Source organism: Podarcis pityusensis (genome assembly GCF_964106645.2).
Source record: "Podarcis pityusensis genome assembly, chromosome: 8".
Lineage (NCBI taxonomy): Eukaryota > Metazoa > Chordata > Lepidosauria > Squamata > Lacertidae > Podarcis > Podarcis pityusensis.
In genome coordinates, this window is record NC_138033.1 from 85,886,236 (window position 1) to 85,902,262 (window position 16,027).

At 44.3% G+C, this 16,027-nt stretch overlaps 1 protein-coding gene across 3 annotated transcripts in view; it reads right to left on the reverse strand.

Moving 5' to 3' along the window:
• SLC4A5 (solute carrier family 4 member 5) overlaps positions 1-16,027 on the reverse strand; it is an 86,189-nt gene that overhangs the window by 3,743 nt on the left and 66,419 nt on the right. For all 3 annotated transcript variants that reach the window (XM_081017315.1, XM_081017317.1, XM_081017316.1), the window contains 9 exons: positions 14,326-14,526; positions 13,296-13,409; positions 11,532-11,693; positions 8,536-8,714; positions 7,845-7,917; positions 7,428-7,496; positions 5,838-6,011; positions 4,724-4,888; positions 627-694 (listed from right to left, as the gene is read on the reverse strand). In XM_081017315.1, the coding sequence (XP_080873441.1) occupies positions 627-694; positions 4,724-4,888; positions 5,838-6,011; positions 7,428-7,496; positions 7,845-7,917; positions 8,536-8,714; positions 11,532-11,693; positions 13,296-13,409; positions 14,326-14,526 (1,205 nt within the window). The remainder of the gene's footprint in view (positions 1-626; positions 695-4,723; positions 4,889-5,837; positions 6,012-7,427; positions 7,497-7,844; positions 7,918-8,535; positions 8,715-11,531; positions 11,694-13,295; positions 13,410-14,325; positions 14,527-16,027) is intronic.

Genomic DNA, 16,027 nt, shown 5'->3' on the forward strand with positions numbered 1-16,027 from the left:
ACCATTTGTGCCCTTGATTTGACTCAGAGCTAAATGGACCAGTTTTTATGTCATGTCACTGAACTTGACTTGAAAACATTAGTTGTTACATGAAATGCTCACATTCCATATTTTTATTATGCCAATCTGTGCTGCAAGACTAGAAGATAGAGGGTTGGGGGCCCTCAGGAAATCTCCACTTGGACATGTTCACCTGGATGAGTTGCTCTCCAATTTGTGTGCTGTTTCAAAGTGCCAAATAAACATTTCATTGTGTAAATCAGTGCCATGACTGCTTAACATTGTAGGGCGTAGAAGTAAGAGATGAAAGAACCCTTTGCAAATTGAAAAGGGATATAGCAATGAGGCATTTAATTGCTAACCCCTTTATAATTGTTAATAATCTTCCTATTCTTAATTCTCCTTTATCAGGACTTCCCCCCCACCAGAACTCAGCCACTGCCATTATAAGAGAACAAGGGTGGTGTTCATACTGAGTTACAGCACCTCTTTTTCTAGAAAAATAGCACTGCCCCTTATAAACCCAGATTCTTCTGCTTTCTGCCCCCCAGATCTGGAGGATTCTCTATTTGCATTTCTTTACGTTAAAGTAGGAAGGCTGTCAGCTGACCAGGTGTGTTGTTTACCTGCGATCCAGGTCTGACCCGTTAGGAGATGCATCAGAACGCAAAGCTGCAGCTGGAAGACCTCTTTCCTGCAGAGAAACAGAGATGGCTATGAAACTGTTTCAAGGCAGGGGAGGAGGAAAGCATGAAATGAATAAGAGAGAGGAAGAGCTGCAGAAGGAAAGGCCCAGCTTGTTTCCAACCAAGTTCTCATCACCCATTCCCAAGGTGCCTCCATCCATCACTGACCACTTTCTTGGAAGGAACTGTTTAGTGAAAAAGGATTTTGGATTTAATGAAATTTGCATGCCCTGCCCTTCCCTGCCCTCAACCAATTTTAGTAGAACTACGTTCTTCCAATAGTCTTTTAAAAGCAATGGCTTGAAGCCCCCCCCCCCCCAAATGCAAAAGCCCCACCCCACCCCACCCCTCTGGACCTGGGAGTGCTTTAGGGCGGGGAGTGTCGGCTCAGTGAGAACATGGCACACCATGAGATTTCTGGGAGCTCATGACCTCTGGTCCCCTGTTGGCACCCCCACTTCCAGAAATTAACATGGGGCACAAGCAATCCATCTGTGCAAGCCCAACTGAAGTGAGTGTCACCCCTGCTGCTCTGCCCCAGCTCCCACCCCTCTCAACAGGACTCCTGGCAGCTGGTGAACTGTTGGGCAGACTTTGCCCTCAAAGCACCACACTGGTTTGACTCCCACTCTGCTGCCACCGGTAACAGCATCCAAAATCTGCTGCCTCTCACCTTGCTCATGGTAGGGCGGCCTCTGATGACTCCACTGAACTGGAGCCTTCTTGCAGGAAAAAAGTGAAGTGTGTATATCAGACATAGGCATAGTACGGAAGACAGGCATTTACGAGTCCTGAATAACCCAGAACACTGTTCACCTTGGCTCTTCTGAATGCTCTTCAGCTCATCTCAGAGAGGCAGCACGTCGGTTTTTGCATTGGGTTTATCAACTTGCCCTTTCCAGAAAGGTTCACAGGGCGGCTGGTGGGTGATTACTGGCCACAGCTCAGGATCCTTCCCCAAATCCTTTCAAGTGCATAAGGGCCTAACACTATGCATTCCACCCAAGAGCAGGATGAGAGCAGGAAAGGCTGTTCCGCGCGGAGTGCAGAGGCGTGATTAACCCTTTCTCCACCACCCACTGCATCTCCCACCCCCATGCTTTCCCTCCCACTGGGTTTCAAACACCTCTTTGCCTCCCCAGGAGAAATACAACTCTGCCCAGGTGATGGATTTACTGCTGAGGAACTGGACAATGGTCTTCTGAGAAGTGTTTTAGTGCAGAACTTCATTTCCTGCAACTAGAAACAAAGGACTCGGCCATCAGTATTACCCAGGATATGCTGCAAAATGCACCTATGAAGTCCTCGTGAGATAAGGCCACAAAACTCATTTGCATTACAGCCCACACAGGAGTTTAGTGTGCGATTGGTGCTGCTCATCCATACAAGCAGCCTACAGGTTCCACATTACATTGCTGGCATCATAATGTCACAGCCTGTATTTCATATGAATTTACTCTTTTCATGGAAAATCTGATAGGTTTTTACCCTTCTAATTTTAAACTGTTCCTAAGTACCCATTTGTGATATTCAAATGACCTCATTTGCAATATCCTCTGCCTGGAGGCAGCCCAGGATAGTTTTGCGGCAAGTGTCAGCAGCAGAAGAGATCTAAGGTTGTTCTTGAAATCCTGAACATCCCTAGGATCACTGTGAGCCAGCTAAATGCTCATGATATCTCCAAACTGCAAGCTCTAAATGGCAACCTGGAGTATCACTGGGTGTGCCAGAGGCCTTAAAGTGGTGCCTCTGCAGAACCCTGCTGCACCATCATGTGAGCTGGGTATGTTTAGCCTGGAGAAGAGGAGACTGAGAGATGAAAGGACAGCCATCTTCAGATAACAAAAGGAAGATGGAACAAACTTGTTTTCTGCTGCTCCAGAGTGCAAACCTCAAACCAAAGGATTTGAGTGACAAGAAAGGAGATTCTGACTAAACATTAGGAAAGACTTTGTGATGGCAAGAGCTGTTTGACAGTGGAATTTATCTGAAGAACTGGAGGCAGAGAATATCCTAAAAGCACCCAAATGCTCTGTCTGTCTCCTTATCCCCACCCTGCAAACCTGTACACATCACTTCATGCTGCAACGTGAAGTCAAGTTATGTCTCATTCTCTCCATGGGTTAGTGTGATTAGTAACCAACAAAAGATAAAGCCCCACTGAAATGAAGGGGAAATATGCAAGAAGGCATGCCCCCTCCTCTTCTTGGCCAGTTCCAGTTCAGTTCAGTGGCTCTTGTGTTTCTGGTCAAGCATGTCCAAAGGTTTTAAAGTTGCTGAGTTAGCTGTTAATTAAACATCTGACAGCGCGTGAGCATGTTACTTACTGGAAATGCAATGCATACTGTTTTGGGGTTCAGATGGGACAGGGTCCAGTGGGATGGTTATGACAGAGGGAGTGGGGAGCTTGGGCTGGGAGAAAAGGGGAAAGAGAGACAGTGAACAACTCCAGTGGTGCCAATGGGTTCAGGTTTATCATGGCAGGGCAGACGCAACACTCAACCCAAAGGAAAACACATACAATCTGAGTATTTGGAATACATCGCACCCTCAGATTCATATTAGAAGCTGGGCAGAAAATCAGCCAAGTTACCATGACTTTTCCAAAGCACTTCTCATAATAAATTAAAACTCTTTCACAGGGACTGTAGTAATGTTGTTTCAGTTTGAAAATTTTGGTCACTCAAAAACAAAGTAAAAAACCCCTCAGTTTCACCACCAAAGGAACACAAGTGAACAACACAAGCAACGCTGACACCAAACTCTACATACATTAAACATAATAGAAACACCGCCACCCAACCCCACCCCCATCCATCTTCCCTCTCTCCACCCCCCTTTCTTTTTTCTTTTTTTTTTCTTCTCCCCCTAATGCCTCAACAAATGAAACGGATTTGTAAAAATGTTCCATGAAAAAAAAAATACGAGGCACTACACTTCTGTAAAACAAGAAAATCCTTAATAAAATATTAAAAAAAAAAAAACCCTCAATTTAAAAATAAGAACAAACTTGATAAGAAATTCATTGCTGGGGCACTGAATTGTCATAATGTGTATTATGTTGTTGAATTGTTTATATTGTTGAATTGTTTATATATTTAAATAAACAAACCATTATTTTTGAGAGAAAGGCATTTTCATGAATGCAACGGGCTGGTGAATTATTCTTTCTTTAAAAAAAAGTTAAATTGCATACATTGAAACATACTAGATCTACATCAGGTCTTTGACCTTCCATTGCTTTGGTTTCTGGTGCTTAAGAGCATAAGGAGAGCCGGCTGGATCAGGCCAAACTGGGCCCATCTAGTCCAGCATCCTGTTCTCACAGCAGCCAGCCACATACTTGTGGGAAACCCGGAAGCAGGACCTGAGCACAAGAGCAACTCTCCCCTAATGTGGTTTCCTGCAACTGCCGCCAGTTGTGGAGGCAGAGCAGAGCCATCCTGGCTAGTAACCACTGATAGCCCTTTCCTCCTCCAGGAATTTGTCTAATCTTCTTTTAAAGCCATCCAAGTCGGTGGCCATCCCTGCCTCCTGTAGGAGCAAGTTCCATGATTTAGCTCTGCACTGAGTGAAGAAGCACTTTCTTATGTGGAAACACTATATATGTGGCAATGGATCTCAAATGGTCCAAAGAGGTAGGCGCTCCGTAATGCTTCTTTTCAGAGAAGAACTGCTCCTTGCGTTGACTCTAATGAGTGCCAATGCAGACCATTTAATGCAGGGGTCAGCAACCTTTTTCAGCCGTGGGCCGGTCCACTGTCCCTCAGACCTTGTGGGGGACTACATTTTGAAGAAAAATATGAATGAATTCCTATGCCCCACAAATAACCCAGAGAAGCATTTTAAATAAAAGCACACATTCTACTCATGTAAAAACATGCTGATTCCTGGACCGTCTGCGGGCCGGATTTAGAAGGCAGTTGGGCCAGATCCAACCCCCAGGCCTTAGTTTGCCTACCCATGATTTAATGGGTCTGGCTGGCAAGAAAGAAACACGTGTCCCACCACACTGCCCCCAAGCGTCACGGACACACCTCGTCACTGCTATCATCCTCCCCTTTGTTGCCTTTCTTCTTTTTCTTCTTCTTGTCATCCTCCTTCTTCTTATCCTTTTCAGGGATGATGTTATCAATCCATGCGAGGTCATGTTGGGAAAAGACAATGTCTAGCATCTTCCGGACTAAAATCAAGGCTAAAATCTAAAAAGGAGAGGGAGAAAGAGAAAGAGAGAGAAAGGAAAACAAAAACCCACCAAGACAAGGCTCAAATAATCTAGCATGAAGACTATGAGTTGTTTAGAATTCAAGTGCCCAAAGTGCAATGAATGAGATCAAATTTCAGTGGGTTACAGGTTGATTCCTTGCGGGGGCTGATTCTGTGGCAGACCTGGGTTGGTGTAGAAGCAGCAGCAAGAGGAGAACTCCTGGCCATGATACTGGCAGGCCAAATTCTTAGGAGGGGATGCAATTTGGAGTGGGAGTTCATTCATGTTTCTTACTCCTTGCCCAAAATTTCACATGCGGAAGGCACAGAAAGGCTGGTTTTGGGCCTGGCACTTTCCAACTCTTAGGTGGAACTGTTTTTCTTTTGCACCCTGACTCAGACAAAGAGATGGTCTACAGATTAACTGCTTCCCATCCCACAGAAACAGAGATATATTTCTCTCTCTGGACAGAAGCTGGCATTCACTGCTTAATTTCATCCAACAACCTGGAGCCCTGCTTTGGTCTACAACTCCCACCAGTGATGGCTGGGGCTGCTGGGAGTTGTAGTCCAAAACATCTGAAGGGCAATAATTTTTATTGGTTTTATAAATGAACACAAACTGTAATAAAACAAATCTATATAAAGAGATTCTCCGAATCTCAAGACTTCCCCCCATCCCCTCCATGGGGTCTCATTTTAGACATCTACAACTGCATATTCAGCCGTACTCCAATTTTTATATCAAACCATATTGTCCATAATATTTTTACGCTACAAGTGAGTCAAAATCCTGGGAAAGTTGCTTTCTTTAGTAACAAAAGAACTCTGAATAAGACACATTTTGGGCAACAGATCATTGGCTTTGTGGGTGGATGTGCACTTCTCAGAACCTTCTCCCATTGGGCCCTAGAACAGGAGACAACAGTGACCATAGCTGCCTACCATCACAGGGAAGATTATGGCTGCCACAGTGGATTTCAGGATCCAGAGGACAGCCAGACAGACAATCTGAACCACGGTGAACAGGTGGATTCGCCGCAGAGGGACATGCCTGAGGTAGACGTAGTCAGGCTGGTGTTTGGCTGGCATCAGGAAGAGCTTGCAGCGATCCCAAAACTGTTGGAGGGAAATGGAAGGATTAGTTCTGGGGAGGTGGCCAGTGATGAGGAGTGGCAAAGATATTGAAGCAATCATTGAAGGTTTTGTAAAATGTTAACAATGTACAGTGGAACCTCGGGTTACGTACCATCCTCCTTCAGGTAATGAGCTCCACTAACCCAGAAGTAGATGCCCCTAGTTGCAAACTTTGCCCTGGGATGTGAGCGGAAGTCATGCGCCAGCGGTGTGGCAGCAGTGGGAGGCCCCATTAGCGAAAGTGCGCCTCATGTTAAGAATGGTTTCAGCTTAAGAACGGACCTCCGGAATGAATTAAGTTCGTAATCGGAGGTACCACTGTACAAGGATCTGTGCTACGTACAGAATTTTATAAAGTCCATTTTCTGTGGGCTGCTGTCAGGGCTGGCTCAGATGCAGGCCAGCATTCAAATGCAGAAATGAGCAGGAAGTTTAATTCTTTATTCAAGGAAACAGTAAAGAACGCAGGGAACCCTCAAGGCAAAACCAGCCTCCATAGCACAGTTGCCAGGACTGATGGTTCCTGCTTCCCGCTTCCCCCTAAAACCACTCTTCCTCCAGAGGCCACCAACACAGACGTACGCTATGGTGGGAGGGAACTTTGCCCACTTGGCTTTTTCAGGAATAGGCAGAAGCTGCGCACTGTGATGCTAATCATCTCCATGGCTGGCAACTGCCTTCTTCCTCTCCGCCTCCTTTCCGACATTGTAATATACCACCATATCACAAAGTTTAGCTGGCTGTATATTACTGTGTTGGAAAGCAGATATTGCCCAGCCCTAATGCATAGCTCTTCGTGTTCTTGGAGGTAACAGGGGGTGGGGGGAGCCTAATACAGCAAGACAGGCAAGCTCCTGGGAAGCTTCCTGTGCAGAGTCTGAACCACTGTCTGCCCTTGACTCTTCCCTCTCGCTCACGCCTGTTGCTTCTTCAGCAGCCCACCATCCCTCCCCTCCTTTGTCTTCTGACTGTCCTCAGTGTCCCACCACCATCCCCAGAGCTTGTACCTTTGTCCTCTGAGGCTTCCCTAGGGCATTCGCCAGCTGGTGCCTCCCCCCACTCCTCAGCATCCAGCCGGTCCCTGACAGCTTGGTAGTGGGGCTGGCATCAATAGATGGAGCAACCAGGCACCTGCACCTCAGCAGCAGCCCCACGGACAAGGATCCCCTGGGCTTGGTGCAGTAAGGAGATGGGTTCCCTGAAACAGGTGGGCCTGTGGATGGTGCCTTGCCCATGGGACCTCCAAAAACCCTGCGGAAATGTAGCCTACACTTTTCTGAGCAAACTATTCCATTGCTAAGTAGAAACCTGGCCACTTATGCAATAACCTGAGTGGGTAGATAAAGGTGGTGATTGCCAAAATCATTATGAAGTTGCCAGAACAATTCATGTTCTTACCTGGATGCCATTAAGCGAGGCCACTCCCATGTAGAGGAAGACTCCATACAGCACAGGCATTGGAATGTACTATGGAGAGAGAGAGAGAGAGAGAGAGAGAGAGAGAGAAGGCAGGTGAGGCCTCCTCTTTATCAGACATTTCCACAAATGCTTTTGCAAGGGCTGCTAAGGCATGTTCCCTTGATTAATCTGCCTTTAAAATGATGAATCACTGAAGGCTGAAACAATATGAATGCTCACTTGTGAGTAAGATCTTTTGAACACAGCAGGATTTATATCTGAGTAAATATATATAGGGCTGAACTGAAATTAATCTGATGTAGATGCTGAGATTGGACCAAAGCTTTGGATAAAAATAAGAAACCACATGCTAAACCTATGCTGAAGATGATGACAAAAATCTCTGGAATGTGTTACCTTTAGAATAGGAGCCAGGAAGACAGATATCCCAGTCAGAACAAAGACAATGATTCCCGTGATTCTCTGCTCCCTGAAAAAGAACAGAAGCAGTAAAATTGTGGATTCAACTGTTACCACATTCTCTGTTTGTGGTTCACCATAATCTACAGCACAGCCCCATGAATGTTGATTTGGACAGCATTCAGTGGAGCTTACCTCCAGGTAAGTGTGCACAGGATACAGCCTAAAATTATTGTGATGCTCTACTAGAGGTCATTACTGTGCATGGATTGTTTTCTCCCATGCCTAGCATAAGTACTGTTAAGAGTGTCTGTTGGTGTATGCCTGAGAAATGATCTACAAATTTAGTAACAAACAAACAAACAAACAAACAAACAAACAAACAAACAAACATTGTTGTACTGTTGACTCGAATGGCAGAACTGCATAGGATTCTGATTACATTATGCTGATGGCAGGCCAGTTTTAGTGGACCACTGCATAACAGGACCACTGAACTAAGATCTAAGCAAGGTGAACAGGAGGCAGCCAGAAACACAGTCTGGTGAACTGCAAGATGTGTAACAGGCCTGCTATAATAATATGCCCCCCAAAACCCTCATGGTCAAGGAGGAACTAATGTAGAGCACTGTTACATTGCGCTTCTATTCACAACTGCCCTTTACAGGTGAGTTCAAGGAACCCTCACCTCACTCCCAGGAACTGAGGCTGCTCTCCTGGTGCACTGGTCTCTGTCTCCATCTTTAAGCTGTCAATATGTGCGATGGAAATGACTGTGGCGGCTACATACCATGGTAGCCCCATGAATGAACAGACCGCCATAAGGATGCCCACCCAAAAGAGGTCCAGATGATAGCCTGCAGCTTTCTGAAACAAAAGGACACACTGTTTTCATAGAAGGAAATGGATTCTACCCCTTTAGCCAAATAAGCTCTCAATATACCCAACACATTAAAACTAGGATTTGTGGGGGATGCTGGGACCCTAAGGCTAAGCATTAGTAACAACTTATCTGTTTGAAAAACTAGAGAAATCGAAGATTAAGGCACAGCCAGAAGTATGGTCAGGTATAACAATGGGCCGGTGGAAAAAAGAGCTGTGATAACTCCTGTCTGCTTCAAAGGGGCAGAGAATCTGTTTTGAATACAGAAGGTTTAATCTCCAGCATCTCCAGGTAAAGCTGAGAACAATACACAGGACACATAAAAGGGAATGCCAGACCCAACCTCTAAAGGGTCAACTATGCCACAAAATTGGGCTGGAGCAAAAGAAAATGTATGGATTGCTATTAAAATTTATATAAAACAGAATTCAAGTTTAATCTTCCCCAAAATTTAAAGATACATAAACAATGAATGAAATTTCTAAAATGCAATAATTATAAGGTAAAACATAAAGCTAAAGGACCCTTGGACAGTTAAGTTCAGTCAAAGGCGACTATGGGGTTGAAGCGCTCATCTCGCTTTCAGGCCGAGGGAGCCGGCGTTTGTCCACAGACAGTTTTCCGGGTCATGTGGCCTGCAAGACTAAACCACTTCTGGCGCAACTGAACACCGTGATGGAAACCAGAGCGCATGGAAACGCCATTTACCTTCCCACCACAGCAACATCTACTTGCACTGGCATGCTTTCGAACTGCTAGGTTGGCAGAAGCTGGGACAGAACAACGAGAGCTCACTCTGTCACAGGGATTTGAACCACCGACCTAATTGGCAAGTCCAAGAGGCTCAGTAGTTTAGACCACAGCGCCACCCATGTCCCTAATAATTATAAACACAGCAATGATAAAATGAATGCTGCTGGCCACGGGCACTTCAACCCACAAGGGGTCTTCCTCAGCAGCCAATAAATAAAGAAATTACAGAGTTGTTGCCAGAAGTAAACATTTGACTGATCTAAACAGATACGGTGAGCTGACCAATTGTTCCACCAAATAATTCTGCATGCATGGGAAGCCTGGAGATGAATGGATTGATAGAGAACAGGAGTTTTTCTATTGCCCAATCATGTATATTTCGAGGGTATTCTCCAGGGTTCTAAATATCAATTGTCACCCACCCACAAGTATTCATCATGGGTTGTATTTTAGAAATTTCATTCATTTTTTAAATGTATGTTTATATTTTCAGATTAACTTTCAGATTAAAGTTGAATTCTATGCTATATAAATCTTAGCAGCATTCCATACACATCCCTTTGCTCACACCCAGTTTTCTGTCAGATTGTTGTTGTTGTTCCTGTGTCAAACCTGGGGAGCATGGAATGTTTATGCAAACTTGTGGATAAATGATCAAAGAGATTAATAGAAGGGGAAATGTTTCCCTGGGGCCAATGGGATTATTGAGAGGGGCGTTAAGAGCCAAGGGGTGCTGGAGGTCTAATGACTATCAGACTTTGAAAAATTGGAATCACTGGATCAATCCATCAATGTTGTTGCATAGTTTTAATTGGATTTTGCATAACTTCACAATTAATTGTAATGGAAGATTATTCATTGCATTTATATCTCACCTTTTCTCCAATGAGCTCAAGGTGGTACACATGGTTTTGTTAGGAGCGTCCTACTCACGTGTAGGACCCTGGCAGAGACACATGCCCAACTGGCATGTTCTCTCTCTCCTGGTCGATCATTTGGGAGCTTCAAAAGCTTCTTCCAACCTGAACATCACAGCGACTGATGCCAAAAGGCATTAGCACACTTAGGGATCCACAGAGTATTCACAGTTTGCATAACAGAACCAATAGCACAGCATTTTGGCTAATCTACTTTATTTACATATAATACACTTGGAGCATTCTGCTTTAGCTCCTTCCTCTTTCTCATCAGCAAAGAGAGAAAGAACAAAGGACAATAGTCCCACTTCAGGGAACACAGTGATACCAAAACATCCTGCCTCTGTCACTTCCCACACTGTGGAATGAAAACATACACCGTCATGTGATAGACAACAATCCCATGACTGCAGACATGGGGAATGTATCTCCAACAGGTTTCCCCCCCGCCCATTTAGTCCCCCTGACAACCCTGTGAGGTAGGTTAGGCTGAGAGGCAGTGACTGGCCTCGAAGGTTACCCAGTGATTTATAGGATGGCCGAGTGGGAATTCAAACCCTGGTCTGGCACTCTTAACACCACACTGACAACTTCTACTTCTAGACTCCACAAAGATTCCTGGGATAGTGAGACTCTTAATCCCAGGGCCAGAGGTTCAAGGCTCACATTGGGCAAAAGAATCCTGCATTGCAGGGGGTTGGACAAGATGACCCTTTGGGTCCCTTCCAGCTCTACAGTTCTTTGAATCTATGAATTGTATTATCTTTCTTAGTTGGTTGTGCAAACTGCTGTTCTGAATAATGCTTTTTATAGGGAAGGAGGGAGTGGAGATGAGTTTATGGAACCAAGGGGGTAGTGGCCCCCCAATATTTGAGAGCCACTGGTATAGACAACACTGAGCCAGATGGAGAAATGGTCTGACTTTGGATAAGGCAAAGTTCTATGTTCCTGGCGTTGTATACTGATCCTATCCCTTTCCTTTTCCAAATGAGTGGGCCTTTGAACTCCATGCCCACCAGGGCTCCATCATCAACGCCTTCTTCCAGGTTTCACAGAAGACAGTTTTCTCTCTCTCAGTGGGTTCAGTACTGGTGAACACCCAAGTTGCAAGGCAGGGAAAGGAAAGCATACCCGGAGCTTGTGCTCCTTCCTGTTCACTATGACGGCCGTAATTTGCTGGTCCATGAAGATCAGGATGGTGACCAAGAGAGCGGGGAGCGCGCTGGCCAAGTAGATCCACCAGGGATTCTTGCCAAATGGGAACACAAACCATCCACGGTCTAAGCGAGTGGGCTGTAAATGCAGTTCAAGGGTAGAAGGTTACCTATTACATTATGAGTATGGAACACAAGACTGGCGCCAGGAGCCCTACACTTCTTGTATGCTGCCTCACAGCACAGGTCTGCCTTGTGTGGGAGGGCGATTTCTCTCTCACTTCGGATTTCAGCATCAAAAGTGCTCAAATGGAAAGCAGAAATGAAGCTGGACAGGGGAAGCCATACAGCCTGGGAGCCCAAGAGCAGTACACATGATATGGTGGTGGGATGGAGGGGCTGTTAGATGGCCCATGCAGGCCTATACAGTATCTTAAGACATATTGAAACAAACAATAAGAAAGGTTGAAATGAATAGATTACTTCAGAGCAAATTTATCAGGGGTAAGGTGGAGGCACCGGGGCTATGGGCGTGGGCAAGAAAATACTTGATTTGCACAAATTAAGTGAACCAAAAACACAGCTACCCCTGGAAATTATTCTTTTTCTGAATTCACCCGTGCAGTTCTCCAACCAAATAACATGCACAGAAATATACATATTAGGGGAAAGTGTGGACAGAAAGGCAGGCAGCCGAGAAAACAGAATAAAGGTATGTATTATGCTAGGGGAATGTGTATACTGGGCAAGATTGCATTAAAATGTGCGTATGAAATGAAATAGGAATGCAGACAATTTTTAATGAGGACTTCTTCAAAAATGGAAATTGATGTGGAAATGTGAAGAACTAAATTTAACATTAGAAAAATGGAACCACAAAGAAACAAAATTGACTAATTCATCCAGTTCTAGTTGGGGCAAGTTGGCGTTTTGATCCAATCTACCTCTATGATGGTCTCATTCATTGATTTTACCTTAAAATCTGTAGGCACTTGTAGTTTTGGAGTATTCAGTCCAAAAAGACAATCAAGACCAACAAACATTAGTATGGACATGAAGATAGAGAAATCACTAATAAGCTTTCGGAGCTAGAAAAGGAGCAAAGGGAGAGAACACATACCAGAAAGAAAGCAGAAAGTGGCCATGTTAGAACATTCAATAAGAGAGAAAGAAAAGATTTCAGTTAAGAAATTGTTTTAAAGCAAACAAAAAAATTCTTATTCTACTTTGAAGGGAGAGAGAACCATCATTTATGGATATTCGTTACAATACATTTTTCAGCATACTGGGGTCCAGATCATTCTGCCCTCCCCCATCCCTTTCAAGCACAACTTGCTTTGCAGGCTCCGAGTTCAGCATTCTCTGAGACACTGAAAATCCTACATGCAACTCTCAGTCCTTGATCTTTTAAATCTGACACCGCTGCCCTCTTGCCTTCTGTTCTGCATGTACACTATCATCATGGTTGTGGCGCCCAGTGGTGTCCCTCTTGGCTTGGTGCCATGTGTGTGGAACTGGTCGCGTTGCCCTTAATCTGCCTCTGGCTTGAGGTTACCCCATTCCTGAGATATACCAGTTCACTTTGACCGTTGGTTGTTGTTCAAGTAACTGGGCCGGCCAACCACAAAGCAGTAACGAAACCTTGAGGCTACACAGAGAAGTTTTTGGAAGCAAGCAAGCAAGCAAAGAGGTGGAGCATTAGGAGATAAGAGCACATTAAAACCCACAAGGGAATCCTAACCTTAATTATACTGGGCACATGCAATTTGGGAGTATCCAGTCCCAGACAGGCATCTATTCCACAGAAGAACAGGATGGAGAAGACAATGGAAAAATCAGCAACCAGGGCCCTGACCTAAAAAAAGAGGAGACAGGGTTTGGAAGGAAAAGGCAAATGAAGTGGGGTGATGACACAGAGGGACCCTTGGCATCATTTTTGCTGCCACGCAGGTAAGCAGGAAGGGGAGCCATCTGAAGGTTTGCAGCTTCTGAGAGCTAGATGAGCAGACACACAGAGGTTTCAAGCTCAGGCTGGTTAAAGCAACTGGTTCACACCTCATTTTATTTCAGTTTCACACCCCATTGGCTCAGAAGAAATCATTGCCTTTTTTTCTGTATAAATGTGCCTTCTCTTAGAGTTGGAAGTGCTTTTTCTTACTAAATTTGTGCAACTGTTTTAAACTGTAACCCTGCTTAGGGTCAAGGGCAGGCAAATAAAAATAAAAATAAAAAAAAATAAAAATAAAAATAAAAATAAAAATGCAATTGTACCCACCTTGATCTAGTTGGGGGGAGTGTTGGATAGAACTGATTAACATGTAGCCTATAGATCTTTGGGGGACCCAAAATGTTTTCTTCCTAACGAGACTCTTAATCTCTGGGTCATGGGTTTGAGCCCCATGTTGGGCAAAAGGATTCCTGCACTAGACCCTCGGGATCCCTTCCAACTCTACATTTCTATAATCAATTGCCCCCCCCCCCGTCTGTGCCCCCTTGCAGAGCTCACTGCTGGATTCAGGCTTGGATGCATGTCACTTTTCTGATAGTACTTCCAGCGGATCAACTTGTATTTTGTGATTGAAAAGTTTTGCTTTTGGAGTATAGAGCTGTCTTCACCAACTTGTTGCCCTCCAGATGTTTTGGGTTACTATTCCCATCAGCCTCCAGCCATCTTATCAGTGCTAGCTGGGGCTGATGGAAGTTGTAGTCCAATACACTGGAGGGCACCAGGTTGGGGAAGGCTACTTGAGAGGATTTGTGGTTTTACTTACCTTTGTAGGAAAGTAGCGACTGAACTTGAATTTTTTCAGAGTCAATGTCATGGAATAAGTCCCAAAGAAGAGAATGAAAGACATGAGGGCCAGGTCAGGGACGAATTTGCAGGACTTCCCCACCAGACTTCCTCCATATTTCAGACATTCCTTTTTGCTCAGCTGGGTCCAGTCCAGAGCTGTTACATTAATAGGATTGTACTTGAAAGAGGGAAGAAAACAAACCACAGTATTTTTAGGATGCTAAACAATAATTTGTTTTCATTGTCAAGTAAAATGCTGTTGGTCTTAAAAGCCACAAATTTCTTGAATTCAGAAGATTAACAATGTTCCTAATCACTGTCCTGTCTGAAAAGCATCAGAGGGAAGTGTAGAGTATATACTAGAAAATGAAATATTAGTAGTAGCAGAATCGACTGGTAATGCAGTTTTTCAAGGTTGCACAAAGTTCTTTTGAAACTTTTGTTTTGCTTTGTACAGTGTTTAAATTCTTATTTATTTTATTTTACATTTCTTACTGGATTATTTTAACTTCATAATAAAGTCTTGAAAATTGAAGAAAAGTTATTTTGAAGATTATCACAATTAACATTCACACCCTCTTCAACAAGTTTAACCTATCTAAAAACATTTTGGATTGCTCTGATTTATATGAGCAATCATACTCCACTCCTTTGCCATTTGTAATCAATGAAATAACACTACCAAATCCCATGGAAAAAAGCAGCTGCAGGGTTTGAAGGCAGATAAAGAGTGAAGAATCCGCTCAACAATGCAAAATACCCACTGGGTGGCAGCAGTCATCGTTGTTCAACTAGGTACCTGGAAATGTTGGTTGATTCATAGCACAGTTCTATGATTTAAACAACTTCTCAGGTGTGCTCAAGGGAGTTTGCTCCTGTGCTTGCCTCTGGCTACCTGATGTGTTTGTAGTTGGTAGGAAATTTTAATTTTGCCATCCTAGCTGGGGCTGATGAGCATTGTAGTCTAAAACATCTGGGGAGTGGGGACTTTATCAAATCTTTTTTCCTCAGCTTAATCTACATGCTTTGTAGATTCACCTTGATATAAAAAAGGTAAAGGATCCCTGACAGTTAAGTCCAGTTGCAGACGACTCTGGGGTTGTGGAGCTCATCTCACTTTACAGGCCGAAGGAGCTGGCGTTTGTCCACAGACAGTTTTTCCTGGTCATGTGGCCAGCATGACTAAGCCGCTTCTGGCGCAACGGAATGCCAAAATCAGAGCAGCGCACAGAAACACCGTTTACCTTACCCTTCCCTATTTATCTACTTGCACTTTGATGTGCTTTCAAAATGCTAGGTTGGCAGGAGCCGGGATAGAACAACGGGAGCTCACCTCGTCGCAGGGATTCGAACTGCTGACCTTCTGATCGGCAAACCCAAGAGGCTCAGTGGTTTAGACCACAGCGCCACTCACATCCCTCACCCTGATATAGGGAGCATTTAATCTGATATAGAATATGCATGTTTGTTTTGCTGTGTCAGGGCTGTTCCCAATGTCTTGCTTGTCCTTTGAAAACACTGGTCAGAAAGTGAAAAAGAAATGGCTGAATTCTCCCTTCTTTTATTCGTTTACTTCTTAATAGATTTCTTTACTGCCCTTCACCAAAAATGGCTGCAGGGGCCATAAATAAGATTTTTTTAAAAAGACAATAAGCAAAACATTAACATGGTTCTCATAA